At 41.4% G+C, this 18,103-nt stretch overlaps 1 protein-coding gene across 2 annotated transcripts in view; it reads left to right on the top strand.

Annotated features, from left to right (window-relative positions):
* The window catches only part of NPR3 (natriuretic peptide receptor 3), a 41,712-nt gene that overhangs the window by 15,550 nt on the left and 8,059 nt on the right, over positions 1 to 18,103 (top strand). For both annotated transcript variants that reach the window (XM_062612888.1, XM_062612887.1), the window contains exons 4-5: positions 12,975 to 13,110; positions 17,402 to 17,496. In XM_062612888.1, coding sequence (XP_062468872.1) covers positions 12,975 to 13,110; positions 17,402 to 17,496 — 231 coding nt within the window. The remainder of the gene's footprint in view (positions 1 to 12,974; positions 13,111 to 17,401; positions 17,497 to 18,103) is intronic.

Here is an 18,103-nt window from a genome sequence, read left to right as displayed (position 1 = left end):
CAGTGAAAGAATGAGCTACACAGATTAACTACATCAGTGAAATGCTGCTACCTATTAGAAAGGGCAAGTCTGTTTTATTGAGCATTTTTAGCCCTTTGAAATGAGATATGGTGCCCATAAGAACAACTGTTCAAACTCCAACAGTTAACTACAAAAGCTATGTGGGAGGTAGCTATGCTTATAAAGTTTATCATCTCATCCATAACATCCGTGCCAGACTCTTCCTTGTGTGTATGCCTTACGTCAGCCTTTTAATTAGGATTGTACACCAACTAAGATAAGGGTTGGGAGAAGTGAGCAATTCAGTCATGTCACTGTGAGAGATGCTGAAAATGTAATGTATTCAGCAGTGTAAGGTCCCACTTGTCTTTCTTCAGGCACAGGCAGGCAAGACTAATGACAGGCAGGCTTTTGTGTCTCTTCTGACTGCACCAGGATGGGAGTTTTGGGGAGATTCAAAAACAAAAAAGAAAACCTTCTACAAAAAAAGCCCTGCCTGGGAATAATTTGTTCAACTGAATAGGTCTATTCAGCCGCTGGAGTGCTTTGCTAATTGTGTTCAGAAGAATAAAAGCAAACCACAAGCTCCTTTCAGCAGCCGGAAAAAACGGGTTCACATGCCAGCTTATTAACAAGATGAATTCTATTAGTAAAACATATTTAGGATTTTTGTGACCTTCACCCCTTGGAATTAATGAGAGTTCCTCAGTTTCTGTGAGAGCACTGTTGAACTCTGGACTGCTAAATTTGGTGAATACAGCAGACACTTCTTTTTTTGCCGAAGTTAATGCTTTCTCCGTGATATGAAAGACAAGTGTCTTCCACACTGGGGTCTTAGGCAAAACTGGAGTGTAACAGTATGCTATTTGCCATTAACAGATGTCATAAAAGACAGTAGAAGAAATAAATTATCCTTCTCTCTTCCAGAGGTTTTCTGTTTAGTTATTCTAGCCTGTCTAAGCATAATTTTGAAGCTGCCTTAAACCATGGCAGCTTCAAAATTAGATACCATTAGATAGCATAAAACTGTAGGTGTGTCTGAAAATAGTAACATCTGAACTCTTTGGGAATGTAAAAGTTTAGAATTGATGTTCACATATATGTTGTATATTTTCTATAGCCCCATGTTTTCACTTGGGTTTCACAGATATTCACATTCCACTTTACTAAACAGACACTGAGACATTTATGGGCAAAGCACTCTCCCTTTGAAGTACTTACTAGAAATACACCTTATTTTCCACTAAAAAAGTGTGAAAAATACGCCTTTCAGCAAAGTTTATAACCTGGTTTTGGTCTTAATGCCTCTCCATGCCATTTGCATTGCTAATGATCCAAAAGGTAATTTATGCCATTAAGGTATTCTTTTTATGTAAATTCAGAGAATTTTTTGATACTGGTGTCACATGGCCCTCGGGTTTGGCTCAGAGGTGTTTGAGTGAAGGCAAGAGGACACTATATATCTTATTTTGCTCAAAATGACACTTGACAAATGAAAGGTGTTTATGAAATGAAAGCTGGCTTACTTGTAACTAATACCTTCTCCTACAAGCCTTGTTCCATGAGTGGCTTATGAAAATAACACTCGGTTGAACATTTCCTTTTTAGCTGAAAAAAACCTCTCAGCTCAACAAGGCATGAAGTGGGAGGTTTGGCTGAGCCAAACCTGTCCCATGTCAGGATGCTGTCGCATCCAGCAGCACCATCCTGGGCAGGCAGCTGGAATCTGTTTTCTCATGGGAGTGGTGTTCTGGCTGGATGGTCTGGTTGGAAGCTGCAGCCTCAGTACTGTGGGTGCTGCGGAGGGTTCACCTGTGCTGGTAGCCTTATGCTGCGATAACACAGACTGGGTTAAGAGTTCAGTGTTTGAAATCTGGCTGAGCCAAACAGTTTAATTGGAGGGTGACAGGGGTTGGCGGAAGGAGACATGTTTTGTTTTCTTTAGGGGCATAAAGGGAGGACAGTTCTTCAAGGCCAGAAATGCTTATTCCTTGTTTGAGAGCTCCAGGGCAGAAGAGATGTTGCCTCCATAGATGGAGTCCTGCACTGAGGTGGTTGAGGAAAGCTTTCCTGTGCCCATTTGAGCTATTCAGATGGTGAAGGTGATCCTGAATTATAGCAGGGCAAGGTCTATCTTAATGACATTAGGGTGACAAGTCTTAGTAAAAGAACAGTATAGGTGGCAATCAGTAAGCCCTCAAGTGATCAGATGGCTGGAGCACCGCTCATATGAAGGCAGGATGAGAAAGTTGGGCTTGTACAGCATGGAGAAGAATGGGCTCTGGGGAGACGTGTAGCAGCCTTCCAGTGACTATAGGGGCCTACAAGAAATCTGGAGAGGGGCTTTCTACAAAGGCATGTAGGATGTGATAAGGGAGGATGGCTTTAAACTGAAAGAGAGTAGATTTAGATTATATATTAGGAAGAAATTCTTCACTATGAGGGTGGTGAGAATGGAAGAGTTTGCCCCAGGAAGCTGGGTCTGTCCCATCCCTGGCAGTCTTCAAGGCCAGCTTGGATGGGGTTTTGAGCAACCTGTTCTAGTGGAAGGTGTCCCTGCCCGTGACAGGGGCTTAGAACTAGATGATCTTTAAGGTCCATTCAAACCCCAAACATTCTGTGATTCTATGAAGTCTGTTACCTCTTTCTTCATTAGCACATTAATTTCTTATGGCTGAGTGCTGGGAGATGAATGTAGCTCTTGAGAAAGACTCGCTCTCCAGAAGGACAAATCTTCTAACAGGAGGGCACACTGGCATAGTAGGTGAGTCAAGTCACCCAGGTGTATGAGTGCAGAGCAAAGACAGGCAGTAGGGCTTGGGTGTGCTCCACCTGGAGTGTACCATGCTTCCAGCCCTGATCTTTATTTCAGTGGATATTTAGCAATTCCTCTAATGCAGAGGGGTTAATGTGGTCAGTCTACGAGGATGGGCTGTGTGGATAAAGGTGGCAGCGTTCTTGTGCACACTGGGAGCCATAGGAGCCCACAGGAGGATACTCACAACTTTCCTTCTCTTTAGTAGATATTTTCATTAGGAGGAGCAGCCTGAGACAAAATCAAAAGGTCTAATCTGTTCTGAGAAGAACCAGTATATCATGGCAGATTGAAAAGACAAAGACTGTCTATGTCCCAGAGCAAATGAGTAAGAGGGGCATGAGAACTGTGAGCTGGACAATGAGAGGAGGGTAGGTGAGGAGCTCTGGGTGCCCTTTGGGAGCAGCTGGGAACAAGGCAACATTCAGTAGGCAAGAGGGCATTTACATTTGATGGGACACGTGTTTGTACAATGCACCCAGTTAGCCTACCAGGCTGCAGATTACTAAACACTTAGAAAGCAAAATCCGGCAGAATCTCGGGGATCAGACAGTTAGCAAGGAAGCAAGAAGCTGTAAGAGTGAGGTTTTAGCCTTTTGGAGGGGTTTTAATTTCTCATATTTTGAGCTGTTAATTACCGTGCTGGTGCTAGAGAGTGGGCAGACACATTCTGGATGTGGGGCTGGAACGTTTACTGCCTGCTGACAGGTACACATAAATATCTTCAGATACAGCTGCTGCATCTCTCCTTTCCATGCTAGTGGGATCCTTCCAGGTATACCAGGGAAGGAATGATTAATCAGCCAGTTTAACACCTTAATCCAGTATCCAGAAAGCAAAGAACGAAACCAAGTAATTATTTTTTAAATTATTTGCAATGGAAGCATGATTAATAGCCTGAGGGTTTGCACTAGTTCCATGCCATTAAGGCTTACAAGTTTGTATTCCCGTTTACCCTGGTATTTAATAAAAACATAATTTGTCATGGCAACCTCAGCCTCAGCTGGGCGAATTATTTACTCCCAGCCCAGAGGTACCCCAAGTTATGGCAGGTCATCCTCCTCCCGTAGCACCTGAGTTTCAGCTCCCCAGGGTGCCCTGCAGACAGTTTAGGGAAGGGTGGAGTCCAGATTCACTGAAACTGGGGATTTTATCCTGAATTTCTCTCATGCTAGCACAGCAGTTGTAGCCCCAGGGCTTTTAGATGAAAGGGACAGGGGATTTGAAAGGAGTGGCTCACTGTGGGGTTTTGTAAAGACTTGACTGTACCTCCATGCAGCTGGGAGTTGGTTAGCTGCCTGCACGAGAGTAAGGGGGTCACATCCATCCCTCATTCTTCACCTGCTTAGCTGGCAAGGGTGAGGCTGGCTGCTGGTGCTTATGAATGGGTTTGTGTGCCTAATTTTTGCCTGGTACTGAATAAGAAGTTTGGGTGACTAATCCCAGCTCTGAGCACGCTTTTGAGCTAAGCACCACTTTTGGCTGTGCCTAAGTCATTCGTTTTTATCCAGCTGTTAAGACTGTATGTAAAGCAAAAGCTCTGCTGGGTTGCCTTTGCAAACCTGCTGCAAAGCAGAAATCAGATGGTCCTTTTATCAGATGGATCCTTTTTACCCCACCAAAGATTTCATCAGCCCGCCCCCAGCTACACTCACCAGCTAGTGTAGCACAAGTAAATTCAGTTTGAACAGATGAGTTTTCTCTACAGTACTAAAGCAATTTTTTTTTTCTCTTGAGTTTTGCGTGAGAACAGGTGTGATCTTGACAGCTTTAATAGAGAAATTTTTTTCTGTGATTTTTGTGGTTTGGTGATAATGTTAAAAATCCAGAATCCAAAACAATTGCACATCGTACAAGGATAAACATTTAACAAAATATGTCCTTCCTGTTTGTCCTAGCTCTGCATTTATTTAAACCAGTTGACTTATTTTAGCAGGTGGAATGGATTTTTTCGGAGGAGTGACTCTTGTCATCCTGAAAACTGAAATATGTTCCTGCTTGAAAAACAAACTTGCAAACTTGCTGGGTGACATTTGAAACTTAATATCTAACAAAAGCACTGGGTTTGGGCTTTTTTTGTTACTATATATATATATGCAATTAAGCTGTTGAAACAGTTACATGACCCTAACTTAAAATGTAAGCATTCAGTACAACTGTATAACAGGTTAGTACAAGAGTACCAATGGGGTCTTTAGTAATATGCTTTCATTTCTGTGTGTTCAGGTGAAAAGAGGAACTTCTTTAGTATCTCTTGTGTTTCACCATACTAGAAGTATGGTTTCTGAACATGGTTTTGTAACTCATCACATGAATGGCCACATAGTTTGTTAGAAGGTGGGAAATCCTAAAAAGGCAGTTCATTTTTAATGGCAGCTATACCTTTAATAGTTAAGATCCATTCAGTATACAAGCAATAATAATATAGTGCTGTGTGCTAGTGATCCTTTGCATTAGTCACTTTTCTCAAATTAGAGATGTATAATGAGCATGGGGATTTTGCTTTGACTGCAGGAGCATATTAATACATTCTCTGATTCTTTTTCCTTGATAGGTGGCCTGAAGCCCTTTAGAGATAAGTTACAGGCAAATAGTACGTGTGTAAAATATACATGAAGGAAAAATTCCCGTAAATTGTTATTATTCTGTAGTAGTTCACTTCTGATTCAAAACAGTGCTGCTCCCTAGCTACATTGATTGCATTCTTTGAGAACAGTGTTAAAAGCTAATACAGGAACCAAAACCACAGAGGGGTAAAATGGCTGGTACCAACTTGCAGAAGGGAATCAGTGAGCATGTTGAACAGAGCCAGGAATAAATTCCACATATGTTTGCAGGGGGAAAGTCTGGTCCCAGAGGTGCTCCCCTTTCCTAGAGCAGGGCAATTTTCAGCTCATCCCCCTCCTACTTTGGCCACACTCTGAAGTCTGGGGAGCATGCTAGGACCTGGTAATGTCAGGTCATGGGTTTGGTCCAAAGCTTGGCAAACCAGCGACAGTAAAAGCCCCTTGATGTGAGCTGACTGTGGGTAAGGCTCTAAATCTGCTGAAGTGGCGATTCCCATGTTCTGTGTGTAATGGAAGGAGCAAGTTTTGGCTGTATCTTGGAAGTTTTCTGCCTGCGTGCTGGCAGCGGGCACAAGGAGTTTGAAGCTGATTTCTAGATAATCACAGGAGAGTGTTGCAAGCAATAAACAGACACAAAATGAGCAGCTCTTGAAGGCAGTGAGACGGAACAGTGCCTCCCTGCCCTTGCATCTCAGTTGTCGCTGTGCCCTGTCAAGTTTTAGCTGTCATTTCACAGCCTATCTCCCTTGACTTGAATAGGTTTCTGCTTCAATTCATCTTTAAGACAAAAGAGCAACTTGTATCTGCCCCAGCAGAACGACAGTGAGTAAATCTAACAGTTTTTCAAAAATAGGATATTAAGAAAAACAAGGAAGAGAGCATGAGGGAGGATGAGGTGCAAGAGCAAAGGCTGGCTTTGCGGTTAGCTTTCTCTCCTGGACAATAACCTTCATTGACAAAATGCCTTAACTCCCTGAAATTGGCAGCCTTTTTAAAGTAAATCCCAGATATCAGTTGTTTTCTTTTTATTAATTTGTTTCAGCAGACCATTTTGTGGTTGGCTTCTGGTCCACACCTGGCTTTAAAGTGGATAGGAGTTTGTCACTAGAGGAATTTCAGTCCCTTTGAAGTAAGGATGCTCTTGTCTAGGTGGAGCAAGGGTTTGGCATGCCCAGGGTACACATCATGTACCAGCTGGTCAGATGGATGGCTGAACAGTCCAGGCAGGCAAAAGCATAGTCTTAACCTGAAGAAAAAGGGCTTAGCTGTGGCAGAGTGTCGTTGTGTCCAAAGGGATAGCAGGAATCTTTCTGTACATCTTGTCTCTCATATGAGGATGGAGGTGGGCAACTGATGGGCTGTGACTGCTGCTTGCTCTCCAGACGTAATTAATTGCCCTATTTTTTTCTGCCTACACCTTCTCTCTTAACTTGCACTTCAGTTGCAAAGTCCTCATGCTGGGGCCACATTGCCTGGTGTACAGAGTACTTAGGTGGAGGCTCATGTCTGCGCTCAACATTACGGTTGTACCGATGAATACTAGTGAGGAAATACACACAAGCAGGCAGCCTTGTTGGAAAAAGCCTCCTTAAAGTTGAAAGGAAGTGATGTCTTGTTTGACTGCAGTGCTGAATTTGTAAGCTTTAATTTTAAAGTAGACTATAAATCTTGGTTTGCAGAATTCAAATAAGAAAGTCATGTGCTCCCCTATAAGAAAAGTCTCCTATAGGTTTCCACATATACACCACCTCCCTGTAAAAGATTAAATTGATGCAATAGTATTTGAATTAATCTCTCTTAAATATGTACAATGTTTGCTTGTTATATGATATCTCTTTACAGTGGGGGACGCTCATCCTTTTTTTCTAGGGAGACCAGAAAAACCAGCTCCAAATAGTGAATGAGATTTGGGATAGTTATCTGTTGTTTAGAAAACCAAGTCCTCAGCTCTGGCCTCATGTTCTTGAGCAGGTGCCAGCTTATGTATTTGTGTATTTATAGAGAGTTGATATCGGTGAATACAGTGAGAGGCTGTTCTTGGCTTCAGCTGCATTACCCAGGATTTGGCATAGTGCCATATGTTCTTTTTCAGTTGTGAATTAAATATTGAGGAAATGGCTTTCTCTGGAGAACGCATGTGTTTCTATTATTTTTCTCCTTCCCTTCCTGTTTCTTTGAACCACTGAGGTCCAGCTCCATCAGGGAAGCAGTCTGGTCAGGGAAGTGAACAGGCTGTATTTTTAGTATTAGGCATCTAAACATACAGCTTTGATTAACTGTTTTACAGCTTTATCTGTCTTTCCAGTTGCTGGGCTGGTTTCACAGTGATGTGATCTCTGTGGAAACAGGTTGGATTATATATCCATGTCGGTGGGCACCCCAAGATACACTGTTAATGACATCTGGCTGTGGGTGAATCCTGTGGCTTTGCTTTTGTTATACTTGGGAGTCCTGGAAATCTCAATCCCAATGCCAAGGTGTGGCTGTTATCCATAAGTGAGGTTTAGGAGCAATATGAATTTCTGTTGCATAGTGGCATAAGAAAATCACGTGAGGATCCGAGGAGCTGGACAGTGAATTAATGAGAGCTGTAACAATCCTGTTATGTCCTGATGGTGACACACAGGGTGATATGTGGTAGTGTTATGGCAACAGGTCTAAAAAATAATTGCAAAAGCTGAATCTGGACACGCATTACTGGTTTGAAATGCACTTCACTTATTCACAGGTAACACCCAGATGTAAGGATATTCTCCTCTTGGCTTCACTTTCTCAATCTTGCTTCCACCTGGAGTTTCTCTCCGAGTTTATGCAAACTAAAAGTAACAAAAAACAAAAATACGTTACCTTGAGCATCATATCAAGTATGTGAATTGGTAAGATTTTTGAAAGAAGTGCATACAGTGTCCCAGGATCCTAACTGATTTTGGTTGGGACTATAGTTTGACAACTTGAAAATCACTGCAGATGTAATGGGAAGTATATGCAGAGACTGAGTTGGGGAGTGTTTGCTGTGTGCTTTTGCAGTACAAAAAAAAAGTGATGATAGTCTTCCCCACCTAGCACAGAAGTGGTATGAATTGCTGGAATTGCTGTGATTTAGAGCTGGGCAGTTCCAGACAGAAGAGAATAAGCTTACTTAACAGTCAGTGGGCTGGATATGGAAAATTATGGGTCCTGAATAGCTGTAGCTTGGCTGTCTTCCATGTTGGTAGTATTCTGTATTGCTGCGTATGCTGTTAACACCTCTGTATATATGAATAGTGTGGTCATACTATAGCTGCCTGGGGAACTGTAACTTTGAACTGTGTAAAGTTTATTCATGTGATTGCCATGAAGAGGGTTTTTTTCTGATGAAAAATGGCTAATTAGAGTAGAAAAGTAGGAAAATAAAAGGCACAAATATGTGCTCATCTCTTCCTACTATGCAATTAGCTTACCTGCATTTAGTTACGTGGTATCTTGAATTGGATGTGAAAGTAATATGGAAGATACCTCAGCAGGGAGGGTTTCCACATACTTTTATTTGCAGTCTCCAAGGATGTTCAGCAAACATGGCAGCTCTACCTGTATTGCTGATGATGGACATTGAGGGGTGGCTCTGCTGTGCAGCTCAGGTCAGGGACAGAAACATCTTAGTAGAAGTGACATGCGACTTGTGATCACAGCATTTGGAGCTAAGCTGACACTAGTAATTAAAAAAAAAAGAATAAATCAAAATGGAAACTACTATAATAAAAAATTCTGCTTTTTATTAGAGCTTAACTAAAAGAACTGTTAGTTATGTACAAGATTAGTAGATCTTTAATAGCTTTTATAATCTGTTTAGTTTTGTCCTGAGGGCTCTCTGATGTTGAATCACACATCATTAATTACTATGGAGACCTTCAAGCAAACTATGAAGACACCTTCACATTTACTCTCATCCCTGTTTGAAGCATTCATGGAACATTTTACTCCTAGCCATTTTTAACCCTTTTCTTGCAGCTGATTCAGAGAAAACTCCAGGAACTCACCAACAAAGTTTTAAGTTGACAAGGTATTCTTTATTGCAGCTCCGGGAGACACGGGGGATAGCTCCTCCAAACTTGTCTCTCCCAGGCATCAACCAGGCTGTGATTATATTGTCCTTAAACATACATATTCATTAGATTACATACATTACATAATACTTCTTAGACAATGCCTCCTGTATGCATACAAAAATGTGGTAGTGGGCTTTCCATCACTTTGTTTTAGGATCACTGTCATATCAGTAACCACTGATATATAACCATCAGTGGTTCTGGCAAAGCTTATTTTAGTAATTTTGTTTTCTCTATAGTTGCTAACAAAGCCTAATGTTCTTGAGGTTACTTATTTACAACCCTATTCTTCAATCAACCCCATTCTTCAGTCCACCCTGTTCTTCAATCAACCCCACTCTTCACAGCAAAGGAAGGATGGTTTGTTTTTTTTTTTGTAAGTATTATTTATTCTTACCATGAGATACTCTAAAATTCAAAGATACACAAGGCAGAAAGTATGAACATTGTCGGTTTGGGTCTTAGCCTGTTTAGCATTTCTTATAGGACTGAATGGAGAACAGAAGCTATGTTAAAATAATTAAAAAAAAAAAAAAAAGAAAAAAAAAAGAAAGGAAATCCTTCATATCAATGAGGTATACGAGGTATTAACAGAGCTAATGTTCTCCAGAAAGGAAGTCCTGTGATTGTATGGCTTGGGAAACTTCTGCTAAGTCAGGAGCGGTATCAGTTGGAGCAAATTTTGCACTCTTTTTACCCAGAGGATCTGTTGTAGACAGTCACAGGCTGCAGAGTGAATGTAAGCAAGCTCTGGACAGGTGGAAAATGGTACAAAGACAGAGCAATCCCTTCAGAATTATCTGCAGCTGTTATTTTGCACTGTAATATTCCTCCCATCTTCAATGTTTTCTCCTTTTATAGGTTAGAGCAGTCCTACACAGCATGCAACCAGTTCTCTGTGTAGGATCGTGGCAACTTCTAAATGATCAGGCAAGGTGAGATGCAGGAAAACAGTATGCCCTTCATGGCATCCTGTGTCCTATTTCAAGAACTGGTGCTTGAGCATGTTCCTGGAATAATGTTAAAAGCAGCCAGTGTGCTCTACATACAGTTTGGCTGGAGAGTGTAGGTGCAGTCTCACCTGCAGACAGTGAATATTACTCCTTTAGGAGATTTGAAATGGCACAAAATTTCTGAAGTTTCAACTTCCTTGACAATGTAAGATAAAGTGCTGGGGTTTGTGTGTGAGGAACTGGGAAGTGGCACAGCTGATCTGATGATTTTCTAATGTGATTTTTGATATGTAACATTAGGGCTTTTAGCCAGGAGTCAAGGCAAGGGGCTCTGGCTATAACCTCGTACTCACCAAGTGAGTTTTGATGGGACTTATCTGTCAAATCTGCAATGTCTACAGGAGGGTTTTCAGGCTGGTGGCATCTATAGATTTTAGATGGAGCAAATTAGCTGACAAAATAGGTTTTGAAGGCTGCTGTGTTACACTAAGAGGTCTTTGCCGCAGACAAAGGAAGTGACAAATAGCTTTCCTTGAAATAGGTGCCAGGAACAAGCTGTAAATCAGCCAGCAGGGAGGTAGACCAACTAGAGAGACTAATTTCACTCCTGTGAGAATGAGTGTCACAGAAGAAAGCACATGTTTGATCATCCACAGGCCACTTGGACTCAAGTGCTGGCACATAAAACAGTTGTCGAGCTTTGTGGTTTCTTGGTTTGGTTTTTTTTTTTTCAGTTCTGAAAAGTTAAACCCCCCACTGGCAAAGCCTGCCCCAGTGTGCACTCTGTCCATCAGCTCTTGTTATTCCACTGAAAGTCTGATTTTCACCTCCTCTTTCATGCCTTCTCCTTAGGTTAAAACAACTGCAGCTGCCTCTTAGTGTTTTGCTGTCAAACTGAGCTGAGCTGTTCTGTGTCTCCTATAGCACTGCGGGCTCTTCCCCTAAACTGGTAGTGTGTTTTCTCAATAAAACAAAGGTTGGAGTTATCTAAAAGTCAGATTTTAAATATCAGAGCAATGTAAACTTTTGTATTATCAGTGAATAATTCTGAAATTCTCCTGAACATTGGCAGCTGGTTTTACAGTGAAGGAATGTCTTGTGTGTAATTACATTACCAGGGGCTTGGTTAGTTCAGCTCAGCCAATCAACTATGTAATACTTTTTATCTATGGAGCAGTTATTTACTTAACTGGCTACATGTTTTTATCTTTTAACGTTGTTAATGTCCAGCCAAGACTGTCAGAGTATCACTTTATTTACCAACATTTTAAATTGTTTAAAAAATTGTTTAAAAACAGAGGTGGAAGATAAGGTAAATGTTTCTGCTAACCAGAAGATTTGTAGAAGTGGGTCGTTCACTGGAAACAGCAGTAAAGAGACCCCATAATGTATAATTGTTGATTATGTCTTTGCTAGGATGTCAGGAGCTTTTCCACTGTTATGCAACTCTGAGTGAATGGAAACACCTTTCTTGCAGCTGAAAAGATAATTCATTCTGAATTACTGTGCATCAAGCCAGGGTGCATTGCACTACTGAGATGTGAGTTGCTGCTTACAGAGGAGGAGTAGCTGTGCTACTCAAGCCATCTGTGTCTGCTCGTGCTGATGGGTCTCCATATGAACTGAGTTCCTAAAATAAATCTTGTTTCATCACTGAAGCACACCAGGCTTCTGTGAACAAACCTGAAGTGTTTCTGCAGCACTCTCCTTTTAACTGTTGATGTTATTCACAGTGATATAGACCAAAAGCTGTAGGTTGCCTGCACAGACTCATGGGAAGCAGACCTGGTTGGCAGCAGTCTTCTTTTATATTAGGGTTATAAAGCAACATCTCATTCATTTCATGTCACTTATTGAAAAAACTGTAAAGGACAGGAAACTATTCCCCTGGCAGTTCCAGAGAATGCATTACTTTAGAGGGTAAGTAGTTTCCCCCATTGCTCATTTGCTTGTGGAGAGATGCTCAGCTGAATAATGGCCAGACATGGAAGTGGTAATCATTAAACAAGCAAATCCATCAGTTGCACTCTCCAAAAGAAATCATGGCAGAACATACTTCCCAATCCTGAGAGGTGCTAAGTCTTCTGTGCAGCAGGAGGAAGATATACTTGGTGCTGTGGGTTGAGAGTGTTCAGCACCTTACAGAATCTCACATGGTCAGCGGCAGAATTTGTGCGTCTGGACTTGGGAACTGTGATCTGCAGATTTCTCCCCTATCTGCAGAGCTATTCAGACACAACATTAAAGTGTGATGTGAATGTTCAGAATAGCAGATAGTGGTTAACTGTTTTTTAAAATGAGTCAAAACTTGCCATTTTCCTCCTGGATTTTGGGGGTTTGGGGGGTTTTTGGTGTTTTGTTTTGGGTTTGTTTTCTTTTTTTTTTTTTTGAGACACATTCCTTTGTGTTCTAGCAGTTGAGAAAATAATCCGAATCTGTCATAATGGTTAATTTAAATATTCTCTCTAGTTATTAAATTCCATAGGCAAGAAAATTTTTTTGTGTGTCAATTGCCATTGCTTTTTTTTTCTTCTTTTTTTTTTTTTTTTTTTAGGTGAACATGTTTGTGGAAGGATTCCATGATGCTATTCTTCTTTATGCTCTAGCTTTACAGGAAGTCCTGAAGTTTGGTTTCAGTAAGAAAGATGGTGAAAAAATTGTTCAGCAAACACGAAACAGAACATATGAAGGTAAGAGTTAATGCAGAATTCCAGCTTTCAGAGTCAAAAAAAAATCAGGTATTTATTGTGTGCAGAGTAAGGACCCATGCCTACTCCATTCTCAAATGAGAGGGAAATAACCATATGAAACCACATACATCTTGAAGGCCGGCTCACATACCTCCCCTGTCTGACTTTCTTCTGCACCACCCCTTCAGGTCTTACTCAGTTCAAAAAACTCCTAACAATTTAATGACCTTCATTGATGTTGTAAAGAAATACCAGTAATTTTCTCAGGCTCCTTCTTTGTTTTTGAAAAGATTACAGCTGCTCACTTTACTCATATGCATCTATTAGCTCTGAGATTGCCTCATTTTTTTCCATTTGACTTTTTTATCTTAAAAGCCTAGGAATAGATAGAAGGAAGCAGGTTTTTTTGTTTCCTGACGGGACTTCTTTGGGCCCCTGAAGGCTGTCCCCCCAGCCTTCTTTCAGGAGCTGAGCCTATTATCTCAGAGACAGCAGCTGAACAGCACTCTGCCTTTCTGTACCTAATCCTGTAGGTTGCGGTTCCACAGTGCAGCTGGCACTTGCATGTCACCCTGCTGATGCAAGGTGATGGAAGTGCTTTTGCGAGGTAGGGACCATCATAAAGAAACTGAGTATTACTGGTTTAATCAGTCATATCTTAGAATATTCCAGTGTTCTGGTGTAGGATTGGCAAGATTTCATATGGAAATGCCTAAGAGGAGACATTTCCCCTGGATAAAGAATGAATGATATATTTGAATGTGCAAGGAAAACCTCAGGGATTAGGTTCTCTGCTCTAAGGGCACACTGGACCTAGTGGAGGAAGGCATGAAGTATAGCAGCTCCTCTCTTCTGTTCTCAATTTTTGTCCTAAACACAAGGTGGAAGGGTCCCCAAGGCAGCTGAAGGCAACACAAGGGATTGCTTTAAATTGTTCTGGTTGCAGCCATCCCATAAGGAGCCCTGCCACCAGATGCAGACTGTCCTTGATGTCCTAGTACCTCCCTTTGCATCCATGGTTTCCCAAAACACACTGTTTTAACAGAGGGAGTCTGGTGTCTAATGATTTGCCTCACTGTTTGCTTATCTTGTGTATGGACAGATGCCCCAGCACAGCCTGTACTTTCTGTTCTCTAGGAAGCCACCAGCAGGTGTGTCCACGCAACACTTTTAACAGTACCATGTGCTCCATGCAGGCTACATGGTTGATTCTCGCACCTTTCTTGTAAATCTAACCAGGGAGGAAAAAATGTTCTTTCCCCACTTGTGAAAACCAGTTTGTTGTTGCTGGCTGACCTGTCACACCTACTCTGAAAATGTAGCTGTCATGTTGAGCCTTGAGGGTGCAGTTTAAAAGGTCAAAATGCCATCTCTTCTCTGTGATAGTACTTTGCTGGACATAATCTACAAGGATAAAACTGATTTTGAAAGAGACTTTTAACTCAATGTCTTGCAAGCCAGTCCTTTTAGGAAAATGCTGTCACTTTATTCTGCCTGTAAGCCCCTCTCTGAAGTTGATGCAGCATCTTGGAGTATGGTCCATGCGTACATCCACCAGGTTCTACTGCAGGACTGAAGCTTTATAATTCACTTAAACTTTTGCAGGCCTCGATGATGAGAATTCCAGTTTCATTAATTACATTAACTGGTGATAATTAGATATTTGGTTGCCAGGGCACCTCATTTTGCAGCCAGCTCTGAATAGGTCACCTATCACAACTCTAATAGAATGTGGATGCTGTTTCCTGCAGTGCTTGCAGTCTGCCAGCCACAACTGCATGGACAGCATCATGTGTTTAGGAAAGGATAAGGCTGAGGTGACCAAAGGATTTCTTACTGTTAGGGCTGCTAGGGACACCCTGGTATGACTCCAGGGCAAGTTTTGTGGAGAATATTTTCTATTTATTGGCATTTCCTCTGAAAAAGTAGCAAAATTTTCTGTATGTACCTAACAGAACAAAAAAAGAATCCGGATAAAATCCTTTCACCTTCATCCAAACACAGTTCTTCATTCAGGTTGTTTCAAAATTTCTTAAGTATGTTTCTCATGGAAGAACATTGCAGGAAATGTTGACATTTCAAACTCTTTGGTTTGTTTCGGATGGAAAAGTTAAAAATTAGTCTATCCCATTAAAAAAAAATGCATAGGAATTCTGAGTTTCAGCCAGTTTAATACCTACTTCCAAAAACTGAGTTTTAGCTTTCTAAACCAGGAAGGATCCAGAATCCAAATTTCAAGGATGTTGCAGTTTGTTATAGTGGCCTCTTCCAGTGCTTTCACAGCCAAGCAGTTTTTATACCATTCTGTTTTCCTGCAGTAATCAAATTGGGAATTGTTTGGTAACTGTATTGTAATGAAACAGATGCTCAACAATAATCTTTTGGTGGCCGTTGTGTGTTTTGAAGATCACATTTAAGTTTAGACATTCCTAATATCACTAAATGGGAACAGAGGCAGATAAATAGAGGTGTGTTAATCTGTTGCGTGTTTACTATCATCAGGTATGTTGAGGGGAATTTATAATTTGACTGCATTTCTGACCACTCTCTCTTCTGATGTACAGTCACTGAGAATTTGATTTTCTACTGCTTTGTGCCTGTTCTGGTCATGAAGTTGGTGTCATGTGGATGTATAATTGTCGTGGTTTATACCCAGCCAGACAGCTCGTTCACTCACTCCCCCCCTTCTTGCCCTCCCCCTACTCCTGGAGGGATGGAGAGGAGAATCGAAAAGAATGCAACTCCCATGGGTTGAGATAAGAACAGTTTAGTAACTAAGGTATAACACAGATCACTGCTGGTACCACCAATAATAATAATGATAAAGGAAATAACAAGGGAAGAGAATACAACACCTCACCACCTGCTGACTCATAACTTGCCCCCCCAGCCTCACCAGCACCGACCCATGCCTCTTGCAACCCCGCAGTCTACCAGCCCTTCCGGGTAGCTCTCAATTACATCCTGGGCATGACGTGCTGTGGTATGGAATACCTCTTTGGTCAGTTTGGGTCAGGTGTTCTGTCTCTGCTTCCTCCCGGCTTCCCCTCCTCCCTGGCAGAGCATGAGGCTCACAAAGTCCTTGGCCAGACCAAAACATCAGTGTTATCAGCTCTGTTCCCAGGCCGAAAGTCAAAACACAGCACTGCACCAGCTACCAAGAAGAAGAAAAATGACTGCTACTGCTGAACCCAGGACAATAATGATGCGTGTTTGATTTGCACTGGTGTAAATGTGTATGTCTGGTGCCAGGCAGTGGAGGATCGCATTTTGGAATATCTAAGGAGATAAAGCTATCAGCAAAGGCTTACAGGGTCTTCATCACAGTTAATTGCTAGTGTGTAATGGATTTTAAGAACCTGTTTGACTTGCAGCATAAGAGATTGGAGCCATGCTTTTTATACACAACGGCCTACATTGAAAGACGAGGTTCAGACTGAATACAAGAGTTTATTCACCATGCCCATCGGAACAAGTTGCTCTAGGGAGGTTGTGAAGTTGCCATCCTTGGGTGTTTTGAAGACTAGATAAACCCCTGAACATCTTCCTATTCTGACCTTCTGGCTGACCTTTCTCTTAGCAGGAGGTTGGACTCAAGACCTCATTAAGACCTTTCAAACTTGAGTTACCGTATCTCTATGATTCCCAGTTTCCCTAAAGTTTCCTAGAACTTGTAAAGGAAGACAGTGAACTGGGGGGGGGTGGGGGTGGGGGTGTGTCTAAAAATATAAAATAAACAGCACCATATTATGAAGTTAATCCTATGTAACTGAATGCAGGACTTAAACATAGTGCACATGGTGCTTCCTCTCCATGCCGCCTCCAGTATCCCACCAGGTGGAGACAACACTGGATTTGCTTTATGAGTGCACAAACCCCTTTAGTCTGCGGGGTGTAGGGCTGTGCCCCTGTGTTCTCTGCAGCACATGAGCTGGACTTTCCTTACTGAGGCATCATTAGGTACTTAAGGGTTAGGCTTTCTGTAAATAATTCACATTAACTCTTTGTTTTTTTATTCTTGCATGCTGGCTTTTGGATTAGATTTTTCTCACGTATTCCCTAAACAGCCTCACACATTTGATATTTAAAAAGGAGAAATGTTAAGAATTCAGGAATGCAGACATTGGGATGAAATTACAATTTCTTTTGGAATGCCAGCAAAAATGCTGGGAGACTGATAAGATTTCCTGTCATATCAGTCTGTAAAAACCTGTCCACTTGTTTTCTTGTTTTCCTTGGAAAGACTCAGTATTTTAATTAATTTTCTAATTTCTCACATGCCATTCTGTAGGCATTGCAGGGCAGGTGTCCATTGATGCCAATGGAGACAGATACGGGGATTTCTCTGTGATTGGAATGACAGACCCAGAGGCAGGCATACAGGAGGTAAGGAAACAAACACTGTTGCAGTTGGCCACTGGTTAATTAGCCAATATAATACCACATGATATCATCTGTTTACTTGGTGAACATTTGCTTATTTAATATGCAATTTAAAATGGTATTGATTAATTTTATCAACCACGAGACCAAATCCTTTCTGTAAAATAATTGTCTTGAATTAGTTATTCTAAGCTTTTTTAAAATTTTCTTAACTTCTTTTCTTTAACAAGACATCTTTCTTCATATGATGCTAGAGTCTTTAAAATTTAAAAGGTGAAATCCTAGAAGCTAGCTAAGCACTGGTAAATTCTGAATATGGGAAATTGCTGTTTAAAATGAGCAGGGCTTTTTATTCATTGGTAAGAAGAGAGGTTAACTTTATAGCAATAGGGCTGCACAAATCACCCTGATGTATGAGCACAGTGAGTTACAGGTATTTGAGTCTTACCCTGTGGTCAACTATAGGCAGGAGTGCAGACCTTGTCTATCAGGCAGCAAGACCTGAGTGTCTTGTTTTCAATGCTTAAGAGACATTTTAATCAGACAGCTCCACATACACCACGTGGGTTATTCCACTAGGTGCAGCAGCAGTGGAAGCAGTCAGAGAGTA

This window comes from Pezoporus occidentalis, unplaced genomic scaffold (genome assembly GCF_034315485.1).
Source record: "Pezoporus occidentalis ecotype Australia unplaced genomic scaffold, CSIRO_AGI_Poc_V1 ctg162, whole genome shotgun sequence".
In the NCBI taxonomy this organism is placed as follows: domain Eukaryota; kingdom Metazoa; phylum Chordata; class Aves; order Psittaciformes; family Psittacidae; genus Pezoporus; species Pezoporus occidentalis.
The sequence above is the reverse complement of the archived record's forward strand: the minus strand, read 5'-3'. Positions and strand labels throughout refer to the sequence as shown.